General features: G+C 34.0%; 1 protein-coding gene and 1 long non-coding RNA gene across 3 annotated transcripts in view; both read right to left on the bottom strand.

The window, feature by feature from the left end:
- The window catches only part of LOC127863277 (tyrosine-protein phosphatase non-receptor type substrate 1-like), a 52,236-nt gene extending 42,476 nt beyond the window's left edge, over positions 1 to 9,760 (bottom strand). For both annotated transcript variants that reach the window (XM_052402688.1, XM_052402689.1), the window contains exon 1: positions 9,608 to 9,760. In XM_052402688.1, coding sequence (XP_052258648.1) covers positions 9,608 to 9,665 — 58 coding nt within the window. In that variant the 5' untranslated portion in view covers positions 9,666 to 9,760. The remainder of the gene's footprint in view (positions 1 to 9,607) is intronic.
- Positions 9,761 to 16,014: 6,254 nt separating this feature from the next.
- LOC127863314 (uncharacterized) lies at positions 16,015 to 19,315 on the bottom strand. The gene is made up of 3 exons (XR_008041022.1): positions 18,954 to 19,315; positions 18,179 to 18,292; positions 16,015 to 17,230 (listed from the first exon to the last, which is right to left on the bottom strand). It is a non-coding gene; the product is annotated as an uncharacterized LOC127863314 (long non-coding RNA).
- Positions 19,316 to 19,854: the final 539 nt, after the last annotated feature.

Raw genomic sequence — 19,854 nt, 5'->3', positions numbered from 1 at the left:
CCAGAGGATAGCTTAAGTTCATATTTGACAGAAACAAGACGGCTGTTACCCTGAGGGCTTACAAATAAATCATACTTAACTCTGTCAATTTTAAACAGTGACCCATCATAAATGTTTCAGTTAATTCCCCCCCCCCCCCTCCCGAGTTAATTAATTAAAATAACACTGGTAAAACACCTTCTAGCATAAATACATGTAGTTCTAAATCTACTAGTCTAATCTGTAATCTGCAAAAAACAACAAACAGTGGCTTTTTACTCTGCAAATAGTCATTTTGTGAATTTAACAGTGACAATAGCATCAAGTCACTGATATGTTCATGTCTTAAAATGCCATAACTTCAAAACGAAAATATCAGTCAATTTGTATCATAACACCATATGGTGCTTGCTTTAATTGCTTTTCAAGTTTGAATGCATATAACTGGATAAGATAAACAATTTTTGAATAGAAATATACTGAATACAAAACTTATCAATTATGTTTGTTATTAGAAGGATATTATGTCTTGTGTACACAATGCTGTCAATATTGACATTTACTCCACAAACAGGCTGGTACCCATAAAGCTCCTAATTTTGTGATATTAATAACACAATGCAGGCCAGCTTTAGCACAGATAGGAGGAAAGCTTTGAGATAACAGTGGACCATGTGTACTCACACATGTACTCAGGAGAGACAAGGCAATATCTCACTAATTGTTACAGCAATAAAATGTGATTCACAACCCTTTGTCTGATCCAACCCTTTGTCTGATCCACCAACACTCAACACTATTCCACTCAACTAAGGATTGTTTTCAGACACTTAAAAGGCTCAAACTTTCTTAAAATATGACATTCTTTTCTTTGGGTACATGTATCTGCAGGATTGGACAAGAAATGAGAATAATGTGTGAATTCTGTCAAACATGATTTTCAGAAACTTCGTAAATAGTGTGGAATGGACACATTGGTCTACAAATAGCAAGTGAGTTGTAACATTCAAATACATGCACACTGTGTGATTGATTAAAAATTGCATTGTATTATTATACGAATCAACAACATAACTTTTTGATTGAAAAGTTTGATATTATTGCATGTGAAACATTTCAAATTACATTACCCATAAAAAAATCATCAGACGTAAAAGGTTTTATAAGAAAGTTTTGCAACAAATATATAATTGGAAACCCATCAAAGTTTTCTCAACCACAAGGGCACAACATAAGATCAATTATTAAATTCAAATGATAGTTTGTTCTCAACAATCAAATTTAGCCAAGCCATGATGAAAATCCTTCTGAACAGTTCTATTGCTGAATAAATGCCAGAAATTTGAACTTTATGGATCAACAAACAGATCAATATCTATCAATTATATACCAGTTTAGATTTTATAGCCCAACAACCCTTCAGACTGGATTATTCTTGCATAATAATTTCTCTAGGTGAGAGGAAAATTGCATTTAGACATTTGATAGTATAAATAGCATTCACTTCACACTTCTACTCTGAATAAACTTATCGCCTTTGGGTCAATTAACTTTAACATTCTTCAAAATCTTAAACAAATAGAGAGATACTGCATTGATGGGAGAGTATGTGGGCAACAGAACTATGTATTCAAACAATTAGGACATTTAGTGTATCTTGCAGATGGAGGCCTTTGCATTACTTTAAAAAAAAAACAGAGTTATTTTTTCAGATTGAAACACTCGTTGTTTAATTAAAGAGAATGCGTGATGCTGAAAAAAATTCAGAGGCCACAATTCTACCATGGAGGTAACGCATGTGAATCTTGTTTAAGTTACATCGTTACTGATTTAGCAAGTCTGTGACATTACCATATCACAGCAGACAAATTTGTTGGCCAGTGGTCTGGCGTATCACACCTAATGAAACCTTTGTAAAATTCACCATATTTTGGAGTCATCTGCTAATAAACTTTTAAATGTAATATACTCTTTTGTAAAAAAAATACTACAACAATAAACAACTTTCAATTCTATTATGACCTTTTGCAAGCCAACTGTGCCCTCTTGATCGTTCAAATTTTACCCACAAGTTAATCATTATCCTTGATCAAAATAAATTGACAACCTTAACTAATTGGTGCAGCAGACATTAGTGTTTTCAAAAAGAGGCTATGTGCATGTTACAGTTTTTGGCCAACTGGAAATCCATTACCAAAAACGTTGGAAAAAGCAAATCCGTTTCATTACTTTTTAGTAATACAGTCGAAACTGACCTAACGGCCACCTGAATTTACCGGTCACCTGCAGACAACGGTCAGTCTGGAATCCCCCCCGACGAAAAAACACTCTATATTACACCTAAATTTAACGGCCACCTGTCCATAACGGCCAACGGCCACTATATTCAACTCCGAAATTCATATTTGAACTGAAATCAACGGTCACGCGTCAATCGTCTCGAGTCGCGAAAATTAAAAACACTGCACATCATTTGTCCGTCTATTTTGCGGTTTAAGCGTTTGATAGCGGTAATTGCCTTTGATATTATAAAAGCGACCCGCTGCGAGTAAACAAATAATAAGGTGTTGAGAAGGTTTGTTTTCCCGGGATAATTGTGGGGGTTTCTTCAACAGAAAATATGTCAGAGTTTTTGACAAGTTTAAAGTAATAATCGCTAACTATATGGCCGCTAATTAGTACATTGTACTTACAATACTGAGTATCGATTTTAAAATAACATTTTCGGATCATTCTTTAAAAGAGCTTTCTAGCGTTCACAGCACTTTTAAAAGCAATCGGAATAATCAATCACGGAATAACAATGAGTGGTGAACGTAGGTTCCTCACATTAGAGGAGCGAGTCAAGTGATTGAAACTGTTTGAATCTGGAAAAAGTCCGCGTGTAATAGCAAGTGAGCTCTGTGTTGGACGTATGCAAGTGCAGAGTGTGCTTAAGCATAAGCGAGAAATTATGTAAGAGTATGAATCGAATGCAAATGTGAGTTTGAAGCGTTGTATTTTGTATGAGGTTGTTGAATTAAAATGCTTTGCGTGTGATGTTTGCGTACGAATAAAATTTACAAACATTTTGTGTCTTTTTCTTATTAGAACGGTACAATATCACTGTACTATCGGTTTATGAAAGCGAATCCGCTTTTTAGACTTGTACGGACGTGACGTCAACGGCAAGTGACAAGTTTTATTTATTGAATGATCAAGATGCATGAGTAAACAATTATACTAGCGTTGATAAAGTCATTGCTTTAGTTGAATAACAATATGAAATTCAATCAATCTATAAGATATTATTCTGTATTTTTCAATGTACATAAATTCTGTTATTATGCTTAGTTAATGGCAATGAGCATTTGTTTAACACCGTATGCAAACGACTGGGTGGGGTAACGACGTAGCAATACTACCAACTGACAAACCATCTTAAAATTGTGATCCGAATTCAACGGTCACCTGTGGACAACGGTCACTTGACTGACTGCTGAATTCAGGTTTGACTGTATTGTTGTATTAGGCCTAAAAAGCCAGCTGTCTTTGTTTTTAAGGCCAATTCAGGCCTATTGTTTGTAACTATCCACCCAAGATTAGCACATAATGCCATCATAATGGTAAAGAAGTACAGCAAATGAATTAAGTAATTGGAATACAGACAAATGCATGTTTACAGAGCTCCAGATAAGGGCCGTACAGCTGTAAATACGCCTTTTTCATGAAGATTTACGCATTTATTTTTATAAACTGGACGTACAATTACGACTTTAATATCCATTTTACGCATTTATGAAAAAATCTGGCCGTACCGATTCGTCTGCGTCAGCGCGACGTGATTTCTTGGTCTCTAACCTAATGGCGCTTTTCGTTAATTTAAATTACCGAAAAGTTGTAGACTGGGTTCATATATTATTGTCTATTCTGTCGCGTGATTTCCTGTAACTTGTAAATCCGTCAAAAACAATATGTCTGCGCGCTATGGAATGCCGGCTTAACCGAAAGCGGTTCAAAACAACACTTTGTTGTCATATAATGACTACATACGGTGTCGTCTAACCATCCTGACATTAAATCTGTGAATCCAGAAAAAGACATTGTCCCCCCGATATTAAACAATTTGATTGCATCGGTGGCTTAAAACATTAGAAAACACGATGGGAAATGGATCATGAGACAGTGAAATAAGTGTTCATTTACTTAGCTTACTAGTTGGCTTGTGTTTTCTTGTCAAGAAAAATGAAGAAATAGTATTAGTCATGAGTTTTAATGTGTAGTTGGGTGTTATAATAATTCAGAATGGAAAACCTAATACAGTAACTTTTTAAGAACTACATATATTATTATAGAATTGCTGCAAATGTTTCTGTAAAGTCAGTTATACACCCTTCAATATCCAAGAACACGGGTAGTACAGTACTACCTGTATTTTTGGATATGGTAGTACAGGTACTAATTGATTTTAAGCGTTACTCCTTTTCTTTCTGTCAGTGGCAGTACCGTTACTAATTTCACACATCCTTATCTGGAGCTCTGATGTTTATGTCTTTATTTTACTTTTATCTGATTTCCAGAAAAATATGTTGTACATGTTTCATTCAATCTAAATTTTAATTCAGTGTTAAAATTATGTGGTAATCATTATCAGTTGTAATTATAATTACATAGCCAGATGCATTTTCCTCAGTTTAAGTGTTTAAGCATAGTGAAAGGCAAATACCCATTACAACTAGAAGTCAATTCCCTGCATGTAAAATCTTAAATAGATTCATTTCCCATTATGTTTCTGAAAATGGTGTGTCTTTTTTTACACATTTATTGCCAATTTCGGTCAGGATTGGTCTTAACAAATGAAAAAAATGTGTTTCTTGTGCAAAGTGAAATAAAATATAGTGTATAATATACAATTTCATGTTAACAGAACTCTTGTTGCTGTATTTACAAACAACAATTGTTTTTAACCAATCTTTTACAATACACAGCCATACAACTTGATACAAAAGACATACAATGCAGAAAAATTCAAATATCAGTAAAATCTATGAAATACCTCCTTGAATTTCTTGTGTATGAATTTAAGTGTGCAACATAAATTTCTACTTGACTAATTTGTATGTAACATTTGTGAAAATGATGCCATAAAGATCGCAATTTGATATTGATAATGACATTGATATCATGTCCATTGAAACCTATAAACGACTGTACAAACAAGCTCATATTACCAAAAATATATGTGGAATATTGAGTAGTTTACTCTTTGTGTTGTGATATAATGAAATCAAGCCCCTGTCACACTTCATATCCTTTCATTTTTTTGTTAAATTGGGAATCGAACAATCATTAACAGACGTCATGACAGTCACCTGATCCAATAAACATTTTTTCCTCAATGATTAGTCATGCCTGTTTCTTTGAAATGTGTTGTGAAATGCAGACATGCCATTATTGATTGTTATCAGCAATGTGGTCAGTGCAAGCAAAGATAGCAGGTGTATCAGTAAAGCAATCAAAATATTCCCCACTTTCTGGTATCTGTTTCTCACTATTGTCTGGATACTTACCTTAAGGGTGAATGCAAACAAATTATCAAATGATGTTCATTTTATCTGATAGATGAATATCTCTGATCGGTTTCATGACTGAGTAATTGTTGTTAAATTCATATGAATAATTCTGACATATCTGAACTAATACAATTTTTGTGACAAATTACTATGTATTAAAACAATTTACCTTCCTTTTTTAACATTCACCCTACCTTATCTTCATGTATGTATGAATGGTTTAACAGTCGCAATATTATAACATACATGTAAAGTAAATATTTTGTAACAAAGCCCACCGGGATGATTTGTAATGTAACACTGTTTTGTTGTTGTTGTTGACAAAAATATGTCCTTTGAGGTCATGCTAATAGAACAACAATAGTACTAGTACTAAATTTAACCAATTCTACCATAAGTTTTTTTCCTGTATCCTAAAATGACCATAACTGAATTAGTTAGGGAAAATTTATTAATGGGTAATAAATTCCAAAGTTAAGAAATTCTTTGGTTGTTCATTGATTTTTTAAGAAGCTGCAAAATCTGTTTAATGTTTCTATTGTGGTTGAGTAAAAAAAGGTTTGAACAATTTAAAAAAAACATGCTTCTGCTAAGTCTTTGATGTTAAGTAAAAAATTCACCAGTTAAGAGAGCCCATGGTTTTCGACACTGTGATAGGGTTAGTAAATAAAAATTCAAATGTATGCATTTTAAACAATAGCATAAATTAGTTGCATCCATTGACATAGTTTTTAATTACCGGTATGCTGTTATCAAACATGCACATGGTCTGGTGGAGTTTTCTAGTCCATAAACTCTCACTTTAACCGTCTTATGCCTGGTGTTTAAGTCCCAGTTCGCGGAATAGATCGTTGTTTTGCATATAAATCGTATAGCAAGAAATAAACTTTACATAAATTCACTGAAATGTATTTTGTATCGATGTTGACATTGAAAACCAGGTCAAAATCGGTTTTAATCTATAAAATAATATATAAATGATCATAAATACATGCAATAGGCGAAAATGATTGCAGCGTCGCGAATTATGCAAATTATATCTATATTAAGCTTTCGCTAAACATTATTAGCATATGAAAGATAAATACATACAGTGCTCATGCTGCTGCCAGACATTATCACCAATGGCGATTACTTAATTCAACTTGCTATTATTTCTTAAAATTGTCTAAAAAAATGGCGATTATTTTATCCTCCTATATCAAAAATAAATTTGCCTCTACAAGTTTTCCAGCGAATGCGAAACGCCTGTAAATCGAGCCGTCAAGCAGGATAAGTTGGTAAAGTCATTGCCTGTGTACACACTGGACCCTGTGTATTGTCATACACGCGCCAATTAACTTCTGCGACATCATGGCCAAAAGTGTTTTTCGGAATCAGTGTCTGACAAACACAAATATTGAGTTTTGAAATGTTGCAATTATTCACGTTTTTGCTACTTCCTGAAAACCGTACCATTCTACGCATGTTGCAAATGCCTGTCATCTCGCAATTTTGAATTATGTATTTGTGTATCTTTGAGTAAAGTAAATCACTGCAATATCACATTTTAACCCTTTGCATGCTGGGAAATTTGTCGTCTGCTTAAATGTCGTCTGCTAAATTTCTAAAATTAGCATTTTCTTCGATTTTTTTTCAAAGAATACTATCAGAATAGCAAACAGTTTGGATCCAGATGAGACGCCACGTTCTTGGAACGTTATGATTCCAATATCAGAGGGTGGGGATTTTTTTTCATGGCTCTTTGTCAATTTTTTTCTCATTAAACATGATTTTATATATTTATTTGAATATATTGGGCTCCTAAAAAATAAAAATACTATCCAGGGTACGTTACTTCCACCTGTGTTTATTACCCGATAATCCCGTTTATTCCGTTTTTATCAATCTCTTTCTGGTAAATATTTACGATAAAAGCTTTCAGTTATTTCTTTAACACAAACCTTGCCATTTTTTAAGTGACTATTTATAGATTTGATGAAATATTGCCTCTGAATATGCGTCAATCCCCTGACCTGTTGTGTGCTTGTTAAAACGCTCAATACACGCCATTTGTATGCAATAGACGCGACGGTGTACATGCTGCATAATTTTCGCGCTCTTTTTAATTGAGAAAAAGATTCGACACAAAATAAATTTGCACTGCTAATTTGAAGCGAAATATTTAACGTTGCGGTAACATTTACATTCGGAAGTGTGTTTCGGATTAAAAACGCGTCAACATCGACTTACGGTAATGGGTTTCGGATTACAAATTTAATTATTCCCATTTGAGATTTCAACAAATATTAACCGTTGCGTTATAATTTCAACGATAATTTGTTTACACACTTTACGAGTCGAATAAATGTTTTGACGGAATTATGCATGAAATTCACGTTGTCCACGAGGATCACGGCCGGTTGCCATCATCAGTATTCTAACTATCGATTATCGGACGAAACATTTACAAGTGTGCGTAATTAATTCAAATAAAAATTTGTTAAAGCGCATAACGTGTCGAATAAATGTCAGAAAAACGAGGTGAATCAGTTCTATAAATGGACATGTTGAAATATACATGTACTGGAATTAAATAAACTGTTATCACATAATTGTAACCGGGAGTCATTTGCACAACTTACTCGCTATAATAATTAATTGTTTACCACTTGCAATTAATTTCTCGTATTAATTATGAGTCATAGGTAACACTTGTTTACAGTTAAAAGGTGTGATGATGATGCCCGAAACCGTCTTTAATGTTCTGTACTGTGCTAATTACCGGTTTTATATTACTCAAATGGTACAACTTCTTGCTAATCAAGCTGCGATAAACTCTTACTTCATGCCCGACGTCAATCAAAAATAATGGTCGATAGTTAACCCCGCCCTCATAAGCATTCGCGTAACCGATTGGACGATGAACTTCACAGTTTGACGACTGGAAAGTTACCAGATACATCCTTGTCAGCATTTAAATGACCGTGTAATGTGGCTAGAATAATCGATACGCGCGTCATGCTATTCTCTTATCAGTGGATTATCCATTACCCCATGTGGTGTTTATGGCGATTACTTGTGAAAGTAGGTACCGAGTGCTCTTTTAAAACAGGGAATATTGATACACTGATAGGGAAACCTTGATTTTTTTGGACAATCTCCACTTTCTTTTACTGAAGAATACATTGATCGGAAAATTTCAAGCTCCCCGGGGACTCTGATTTCGAAATTCAAGCGCCCCGGCAAGGGGCGCTTAAATGGCCTGGGGAAGACCCTGCAAGGTTAACATACCATGAAAAAATTCTTCACAATGGCAAGCTTTGTAAAAGACTGAGCCAGTCCGATTAAGATAGCGCAGTTTTTCTAATCAGAATACCTCGACCTCGCTGATTTCGTTAATAACAATCTCCCAGCAGAGTTGTCTTTCGTGTTTCAACATGAAACTTGTTAAATGGTAAATAGAAGTTATAAAAAAAAGTTAAATTAATCTTTCAGTTACTCTAAATTTGTTCAGTGAATTGAATTTTCGAAGTTTTGTTGACCTCATTCCTATTGCAATCGAGTACTCTCGCTTTTCGGATGTGACCTCTCGACTCAAGGTAAACAACGCGCGTAGTGTATGTCATTGCGGGTGTGTATGGAACTATCGGCTTTGTGTGGTTGAACACGCTGTAAATAAACACTTTTGACATGGATTTTACGGGAATGAAATAAATCTTTTTAGGTACATCGTTTATTGCGGGATTGTTTGAATTAATTTAGAAATTATTTTAGTTGTTTCCTTAACCACTCGACTCAAGGTAATTGGAGGATACAATTAAATTGAATTTGGTTTTAAAAATTTACAAGTAAAAACACCTGAACAGGTAAGTTCAGGTTACCATATGGTATTATATGTGCTTTTGCCGTACTATAACTAATAAACATTCACAATATACTGAACAAACTCGTTCTGTCATAAAATATGCATAGCTCAACACTCCCATTTCCATCGTTCGTGATTCAAATTGTAAGTATAAGTTGAAATCAAACGAAAAACTGTCACAATACTGTCTACAGGTATTATGTTAATTAACGAATAAAACGAAACTCACCTTCATTTGTAATCAACATTAATACAAATACAATAAGAGATGATTTAGAAATATCCATCTTTATTTTGATTTTATCGAAATATTTGCGTAAAATGTCACTTTTGAGTCACCGATAATCACTGACTTCCTCTATCATCCGCCATGACTCAAGTGTATTACCCACAATGCTTTGTTAAAAGTTGTTTACCTGGCTAGAGAGGCACCAAGCGGGGAAATTTTACAGGTAATTTGCAAGGGAGACAACCACACAATCCTACCTAACGAATTATTTCAAATTATATCTTTGTTTATTTATTTATTAATTTAATTTATTTAACAATTATTTTTTGTACGAAGTTTACAATTTAGTTGTGCCTTAGTATATTCTAATTGAATAATCGGGGCCATACCCAAAGATTGTTCTGCGTTTTAATTCAATCACAGCATGCTATGTATTTGAAAATAAACTATTCGAACGATATAAGGGTGAATATTTGATTAGGTTCCATTTACTGTCCATATTCAACAATTATCTAAATTGTAGACATAAACAGAGATAAGTTTCATAATTACAATGTTAAATAATATGTTAACAATATTAGATAAGAGTTCTTAGCAGATCACACGCTTAAAGCAGTTTTATGCTTTGTCGAAGCAACTAACGCTCGCGATGGTCATTGTCGGCTCGGGTACTACTTACATGTACCCCGGGTACTCTTAAGTATACTTACATGTACCCCGGGTACGGTAAATATACTTAAACATACCCTAAACATACCCGGGCTATTTTAGGTTACAATATACTAAATCATTTTGGTGTTCAATGCTATACCCTCTAAAGAATGGAACGTCATTTATTTGAAGACACAATTCTCTGTATGGGCACTTGCCATGACTTTATTTTTGAATATTTCTGTGTGCATGTGGTAGGGAAAACATTGTTGTATACTACAAATTCAGTGTTTTGCTTATAGGTTGGAAACTACATGAGATTTTGACAGATGGCGGGAAACCCTCATCAACTGGAGATCTTTCTTACATACTGCATGACCTATCTTTTTTATTGTTTGAATCTATTCGGCTTGGCATGCTCTTTAAGAAAAGGTATGGGTATGGGGGTGTCTACGCGCAAAAGTTTGACTTTATTTTTCGTTGAAGTTATCGGTTTTACATTGAATTTGTTAAGGAAATCTTTTGGTATATTGTGACCATTAGACTGTACCCGAGTTGTTTTCCCGCCCAAAATCTGATGTCGTAATAAATGCTAAATAAAATACCGTAAAACGATATTGTTTATCTTAAACAAACTTCTTTAAAAAACACACACTACATCACCATGCTTTTTGAGAATGAGTTTCGATGATATAGAGGCCATTTAACAGAAAATAGACACTTATGTTAACAACATTAATTTAACAAAAATAGCCGACAACGACCGATTTAGCGTTCAAATTCCCATTGTGTCACATCGGTCTTACTGACAATAACGTAGTGACGTCACCATTTATGTATAGAATGTCAAATTCCCGGGTACGTTTAAGTATATTTACCGTACCCGGCCGGGGTACATGTAACTATAATTAAGAGTACCCGGGGTACATGTAAGTAGTACCCGAGCCGACAATGACCAATCGAGCGCAACTAGCCCCCATGTATTTTAGTAACGGTGTGTTGTCCGAATTCTTAAAGGGTAATTTTCTTGATTGTTTTATAAAAGAATGTCAAACGAAAATTTAAAAAAAAACAACCATATGGCGCTAAATATATTTAAACTTAACTTAATAGCAGTTAAACTTAGTAGCTTTATTTGCAGAATATTTATAAATGGTCAGTTATGGCACTGTCCGTAATTTTTCAAGTCGACACCGTTACGAAGAAAATTTCATCTACCGCACGGGAATGATACGGGGATACAACTTTTTCCGAAATTTAAACACTCGTTCAACCTTTTACGTCATAATTAAGCAATGAACAGAGCGCGAAAAATGTGCAAATCATCAAAAAGTAAGTAAAATATTGAACGTACTTTTATTCAGTGTCAACACCGTTCTTCCATTTTCTTTGCTATTTCCACTTCCTGTTCTTTTATGATTTTCAAATATTATGTATTCTTAGATGTCACAAAATAATGTGTGCGTAATGTGTTTTTGATACAAGTAGCGTGCTGTTTGTGGATGATCAAATGCCTGAATGTCATCACCGTTACAGTCCACCGTTACGCTGAATGAGTAACGGTGATGACAACATCGTAACGGTGTGCACAAATATATACACACATTATGGTGTGAATAAACTTCGTTTTCATATCGCCGATTGTTTTTCAAAAAACATCGCAAAGTTTACATGGAATTTATCAGACAAAAATGGAGAATTAATACAATTGGAATCAGTTCTGTCAGAATTCCCGAATGCCATCACCGTTACGTTCCACACCGTTACGCTGAATGAGAAACGGTGTTGACAACATCGTAACGGTGTGGATAAATTTATACAAACAATATGATGCGAATAAAGTTCGTATTCATATCGCCGATTGTCTTTCAAACAACATCACAAATTTTACATGGAACTTATCTGACATACTTTCTTGTAAAAAACACGATGCGAATAAACAAGAATATGAAAGTATAAGATAATCTGTCCACACCGTTACAAATGTGACAACACCGTTACGCCGCATAAAAAAAGAAGACTTTTATATACATTTAGATTCAACAAAAACTGCAAACGTGTTTTAACATCCTAAAGTTTCAAAAAGGTGTCCAATGAAAGAAGAATTAAGTATATAAACATGTACCCAAATATTTTATAGAAATTCTTAAAGTTGTAAAACGTAATTAAAATGTGTATTTACACCGTTACCTACTTAATGTTCTGATAACGTCACTGACGATTTGGAATTGATGTAATAGCCACTCATGGTCACTTTATACAATGAAACAACGCCAAAAAATTCATTTAAATTAAGTTGAAATAAAATAATATTATCAAACAAGTATTTATGTCCGTAACGGTGTTCTCTTCACAGCTTTTGACGTACGTCAAATAAGCCTTCATAATCGCGATCTGGGTCACATTAGGTCTTGCCCAGCTTAGGTTGACGTCCTTCTGACATGTACCTAACTGATAAACGGTCTGTCGACACTGCTTTACTAATTGTGTTTTTGAATATTTTTTTATTAAGAATGGAACCTAATCAAATATTTACCCATTAACCCGTGGTTTATCTCGGATAGTAAACATTACAATCTCAGTATCGTATAAGGACCAATAATGTGTAGGTGATTTGTTTCATTCCACAATGGATAGCGACTGCCACTCAACATTTTTTAAATATTTTTTTTTTTACTTTAAAACATGCATTATGCCTAACAAGACTAAATTAGTTGGTAAAATAGGATCTCGATGATGATAGATTTCCAATTAACCCATATTATTCACAAGTTTATGCCAGAAAATATGCTGCAACGTAACATTTTCTGTATAATTGATTTGTATAAATCTATACTAGTAATAGATTTACAGACTTGCTTTCCACACCAGGTTTCAACCATCCTTATGAACAAAAAATAAATGTTGAAAACATGCACGTATTTGAAAACAGATTCAATGCCTTACCATGAGGGCATAGCCCGTTGATCTAATGTATATCTTTCATTATTACATGTTTGCATATCAAAATTCAGACACAAACCAAACAAAATTATGTTTTGGAAGGACCATTTGTGCACTGAACAAGTTATTTAACAGCACTATTTACCTACCCCTGTAGTTGCTACTAAAAGATGTTCACTTGTTATTTATTATTATGTTAAGGGGGGGGGGGGGAGGGGGTGTCGGAGGTCCCCACCTGTCCGGTATGGTATCCACCAACCAAACTCGCATGCTTCTGGGAATTGGAAGTGAACCCGGGCCGCTCAAATATGCGTCGTTGATACCACCATGTCTGTGACATAAACCCGAGTGATGATGTGTTTATGTGAAACGATAGCCCACGGAAGATGAGTTTAACATGTAAACCATGTTAGTGTAATTCGCACTTGACCATAAAACGGTCCTGATTTGAATTGAAGGTCCTCTTAAGTTCACCTGAGCAAACATGTCAACGGTCAGTTATTGTGGTCAGTATTTTTTGTGCATTTCAAAGTTTTTATGAAGTTACTCCGCGACTGTGGTTGCATGATGTGAGGACCCAGAGTGTGTTCCAGCGCTCCCATCGGCAATGCATGTTGGGACGATTTTTATATTATAGCTTCAATATTCAGCGATTTGTATTTTGAGTGTTTTTACTTACAAATATTGTTTATGTTGGTGTGGTCTAGTGTTGTGGTGGGAAACCAGAATCCCAGAAGAAAACCCCACCTTTCCGGTATGGTGACCACCAACCAAATTCACATGCCACCGGGAAAAAGGATTTGACTGTTGGTTATAAGCGCGTGTACCGACGACTACACTAGCCGGAGAGATATTGTGGTTCTTCATCGTCCCGTGTTCCTTGTCCCACGACATCAAATGCTACCTTTCGAATACCAACTGTACCAAGGTGGTGTTTAAACATACTTTGCATACATGCTACTTTACCACAACCCTTCCGTGAAAATTTTACTCTGTGGAACAAATGGCCAAATAAAAAGCTTTACGGGATAAGTTTAACAGTAATACAACTTAAATTAACCTCTATCCGAGTCCTCAAAATAGTTTGTTATGGCCTCCACGGGAGAGGATTTATGACGGTGCGTTATGAGGCATAGCCGCCACGGGTGGGGCCTTTTGCCCGTAACATATATGGCTTGAACACCACGGATGGGGTAGTTTGACCGTGCCATACGTGGCTGTATAGATAACGTTGACAAGTATATTGTCAGAATCAAACAGCTTGATATTAATAACAATGTTGTGTTAACTGTCAATTGAGTGACCCTCGTCTTCTTAGTGTGTTCAAATGTAAGACAAATGATATATTAAAAAAAGATATTCGGCTTACCGGTATATATATATCCTGATATTGAAAATAAATGTAGAAATAATCTATTTCTAAATAACGAAATTGAAAAAAGGTCAAATTTTTACTGTTTTACTCTTATGTTGCTGTTCTCTTATCCACATGAAATGTTTGATTTGCATTGCATTGCGTATTTGTGTATTGTACATATCACATTTCCGATGCATTTTTATACACTAATTTATGCTTTTATTTGCTAAATATTAAACAAACAGGAAATATCAAGTGCGTGCATGTACATAATTATTTATGTGTATATTATAACTCATTAGGTTATACTATTACTCAGATTGGATATATTAAAAAAAGTAATTGGCGCTTGAAATATGCTGTGTTAGTATTTTATTGAGACGCAGTTTTCTTTCCAAACATTTAAAGGATCTTTTCACGGTTACATTAAATGACAAAATTTAAAATAAGTTGTTTCAGATTGGCAAATTTTCGTTTTAGTTATGATATTTGTGAGGAAACAGTATTACTGAACATTTACCATGGTCTAATATAGCCAATATACGCATCTTTTGACGATTTTAAAACCAAAAATTATAAAGCGTTGCAACGCGAAATGATTGAATAAATTGGAGAGTTCTGTTGTTGTCGTTAAATTTTGTGAGACAACGAAGATTGCTCGTATAATGCATAAAATACATTAACCAAGTATGCTTGGAAGAATAGCCGAGCGGGCCATTGCGTTCTTATTCCAGGTTACTTCAGGACTCCGGGGGTCACTGGTTCGAGTCCAGATGCGGCTACTTTTTTTCTATTTTAAATTTTATTCTTGATTGTTTACTAGAGCTTTTAAGATCCAGTGTTTACATTTAGCAATATAAAGCATTAAATGACTTATTTCAAAACATGCCAAAAACTGTGAAAAGGCCCCTTTAAATTAAAAATTACATGTCTCATTGCGCATTTAACTATGATACTTTTCAATATTAAATTGAAGTAATGCGATTATGTTAATAGAAATCAAGTAAATGTAGATTGCCTGTTGTGGCTTTCATTGAGGATTTCCAGAGCTGCTGACCTTGGTATCATGCGAAACGAAAATTTTACTAAGTGATACCCATTTTAGTTGTAACGAATAGACAAGACAAAAGTAGAAAATAATGTAAATATTATTTAGTTAATTTTATTGGATAACATTTCAATTAAAAAATGTGTAACCACTATTGATTCTTTGTTATAAAATATACAGCAATATTGTAAATATATCTTTTCTATCAACAGGCGGTAATTTATAATAATGGTTGTAGAAGAAATTACTCTTTATTTGGAGCAATCAGACATACAACTGGACAATACGCATTAAGTGATGAAATAAATATATAAATAAACTATAAATAAATAATGTGACACGTATTAATGATTTATAAATGGGAAATACTTCAACGATCAAATCATGATTTATTGGTCATGAAGCAAAAGTCATATCACAATAAACGGTTAAACGATTTATTCATCACATACACGTCCACACACTCTTCAAAAGCACATCATTCACTCACAAATCACTTAGACACTCACCCAACAGTGGATCACGATCAGAAGATTAAATAATTAACATATTAATGTACATATCACAGCTGTTTTTGGTGAAAATGAAAGGTGTGGACAAAATGCAAAAACACTTTCGGAGAAAAAACGTAGAACGATGACACTTACGGAATCACACATGTAAAATATAAATCTAAAATAACAGGAAATCGTTAAGTGTTCGTTAACTTGTGGATGATATTTAATAACACAAGTCATTTTTTTAATTAACACAAGTCAATTAAAATTAACACAAGTCATTTATAATTAACACAAGTCAATTAAAATTAACACAAGTCATTTATAATATACACAAGTCATTCAAAATGCAGTGTATTCCTACCGGAGTGACAAGTAACGGTAAAATGAAAAAAAAAATTGCTGTGTTACCGAAGAATGCTCTTTATATTCAAATCAAACAATAAAATTCTATCACTGTTTATCAATTGACAAGTAAAGTATTCTTTGCATTTTCAAATGTAATTATCAATATATTTGATATTGATTAAAATATAATGGTATATACTGCAAATTAATGTCACATAATCTAGGAGTTTCAAGCGTTACGACAATCTTTTAAAGTAACATGAACAAAAAACACCATTTAAGTTTTAAATTTCCAACAATTAATGTTCTCAAAAACATTCTAGAGTGACTATAGGGATTTCAGCATTATAAAGAAGAAGACAACACATCCCAGTATGAATGAAATACATGACATTATTTATCATCTACATGTATTTCAATAAAACAAAGTATGTTTCTTAAGTTTATCTGTTCTTTTCATTATATGTTCTGTATTCCTTCAGCTAAATGTTTGTTGTTGTTTTCGTTCTGTTAAATGGTGCTGGTCTAGAAATTATTGTAACCATAGTGATGTATAATAAAGTTACAGTTGGAGATCATCGTTGAACGCAGTCGTGTGTTTACGTGAACCAAGAAGTCGAAAAAGTAATTTATTTTGCACTGAAGTAAGGAGTCAATTCGTATGTTTCATTTTGTTCACACATCCAGACTATCGCAGTTATTCCTCAGCCACTCAAAGTACATTTATACGTGCAGCGATGTGAGGATTTGCAAAGAAATCTTCAAAATGATGAATGTATCTGAAAACAGAGACAAGCATGTTTGCAAATCTTGTTTTTGTGCACCATTACAGTGGATTTACCGTATAGATAGATAGATAGATAGATTTATTTCGGCATATGAAGCATATACACAGTTCACAACATAACATAGAATAAAATAATAAGCAATTATTAAAAACTATATCATGCACAATAAACTATGACATGCTCACCAAACCAAGGATAACACAAAAAAGAGCAAGCCCTTATTTTCATTGTGGTCCATTGTGGTTTTAAAGTATCAAAGAACTTTAAAAGAGAATTACTTTCTTAACGTAAAACTATTTTCACACAGAGTTCTCTTCCGACGTTGTTTACAAAAGTAAACTGTTATATCACATGTCATTGTGCTTAAAATGCACGTAGGTCTATTATTTATAATAAACTCATTGAAATTAGGGAGGAAATGTTGAATATAAAAAAATCTATCTTTCAGGATAAAATAAGCAAAGATACGTTTCTATACACCGTAGTATGTCTTTACAACTTTATTGTTTAACCCATTTATGCCTAGCGCCTAGAATAAAGGCATAGGCAAACAGCGTAGACCCAGGTGAGACACCGCATGATGCGGCGTCTCATCACGGTCTGTGCTGTTTGCTTAAAGGAATTTCTGTAAGAAATATTCTAAATATAGAAATAAATATACTAGACATCCCTAATTTTGGAAATAAATTGATCCAATTTAGAAGGATGGGAGAGTCCACTCGGCATAAATGGGTTACCGGTACTGCATTGTTTATGAACGTTATAACCAAACACAGTTACCCTTTTAATATGCTCCTATATCTACGAAATCGAGCTGACTATTGTAGGGGCGGATGTACGAAGGTATTCGTATTATAGCTTCTATATAGTATAATAAATATAATATGTACGCAGTTGGGTTAAAATGATCCTCTTAAACATACACGCGACATCACTTACCAGATAAAAGCAAACGCTCAGCCTCTTATCCTGACTGATTCACGAGCTGGATGGTGTTGGGTCCTCTTGCGAGGAACAGTGGCAGGATGAGGAGAAGGCCTAGGATTGGCAGCCCTGAAAAACAAGTCACGTGACAATTGGTTTTGTATAGGGGAATACTTCTGAAGGGAGAACGGCGTATGTTGAAATAGCCGAAATATGACCATACCATAAAGAAAAATATCCCACAAATTCCCAGATCAGCATGTGCAGTTCGTACAGGCTTATCAGGGTCGAAAATTGCCAACAAGACTGGATTTTCCTTAAGAAGAAATATCATTAAACCCAAAATTTCCCTTTCGTCCTTGATAAACATGCGCGGACTACACAGCCTAATATGGGGCGATACTAAACGCACATGGATTAAGCCCGGTTTTTGCAGAGCGCGTTTCTTTTTAATAATATGTACAGCGATTACAATATAACATACGCACCTTAGTACGCTTGAAAGTTTGCTGTATACAAACGGAATTTATCGACTAAAAGACCCGTGATTGAAATGCGATTTAGCGATGGCCTGTAAAAAGAGGTTCCCTTTTAAAGATTTCACCATAAACAAAGAGATGACTTTCAAAAAAAACTTTTTAAAAGTGCAGTATTAGAAATGTCCCGCGCACAAAATCAAGTCCCGCGCTTCCATTCCAAAAAGTTCTCAGTATATTCATCAAAACGTATTAGGATTACACATACACGCATATTGCAATCTGAGACTAACATAACGAACAATAGTACTTACACATTCCAAGACCGCTACCGCCTCTCTGTGCGTTCCCTACGTAACCATAGCTACCGTAGCCATATTCGCCTCCATAGCTACCGATATTGCCACCATAGCCACCATAGCTACCATAGCTATCGTAGTCCGCGAAAGCCATAGCGACAACACAGACTAGACCAAGGATAATCGGGGCGATCAACTTCATTGTGGTAGTTTGTCTTAAAAGGAAAGATAGATTGTGAAAGCATACTTTTAAAGGTATTCAATCGCTTGAAATACGTGAAACTGAATTACATTGACTTAATATGTTTTATATAGACATTGTGAATGGGGACATTATTTATTCAATAATATTTGCGATGTTTTTCAACTCAAAAATAAACGGAAAATGTTTAAAAATCCAGAACACTCGACCTAATACTCTGGTCATATAAAAAGCATCGTAAACCGTAAAATTTCAAATCTTGTCATTTTAATGAGTAAATTTATAAATAACAAGAAATTTAAGACTTATTTAACGTTCTTCTCAGACATTTGTCCTCAAAGCCAACTGATGTTATATATAATGTTTATAATATTATTTTTGCTAAAGATTATCATAAGTTATAAAAAAGCTAAGTATAACACATGTCTGATAAAACTTCTTTAAAGCATCGTTTTGTTTATAATTAATCATCAACTCAAATAATGTTACGCTTTTCATCAACACTTTTTTTTAAAGAACTTTATTACCAACATTCTGTTAAAAATACGCTTTAAAGATCTAAAACTTGAATGACCCAGCGGTTTTGCATTAAATTTGGTTTTGAAAGACCATGGTTTAAATTCTGATCAAGACAAACTCTTTATTCAAATTTTTATCTTTGATATGATAATTTAGTTGATTTATCCACATAGAAAATTTCGCTAGTAAATAAAA

The sequence above is a fragment of the Dreissena polymorpha genome, unplaced genomic scaffold, assembly GCF_020536995.1.
Source record: "Dreissena polymorpha isolate Duluth1 unplaced genomic scaffold, UMN_Dpol_1.0 chrUn004, whole genome shotgun sequence".
Classification (NCBI taxonomy): domain Eukaryota; kingdom Metazoa; phylum Mollusca; class Bivalvia; order Myida; family Dreissenidae; genus Dreissena; species Dreissena polymorpha.
Note: the sequence above shows the minus strand (reverse complement) of the source record. Positions and strands in the feature narration are given on the sequence as shown.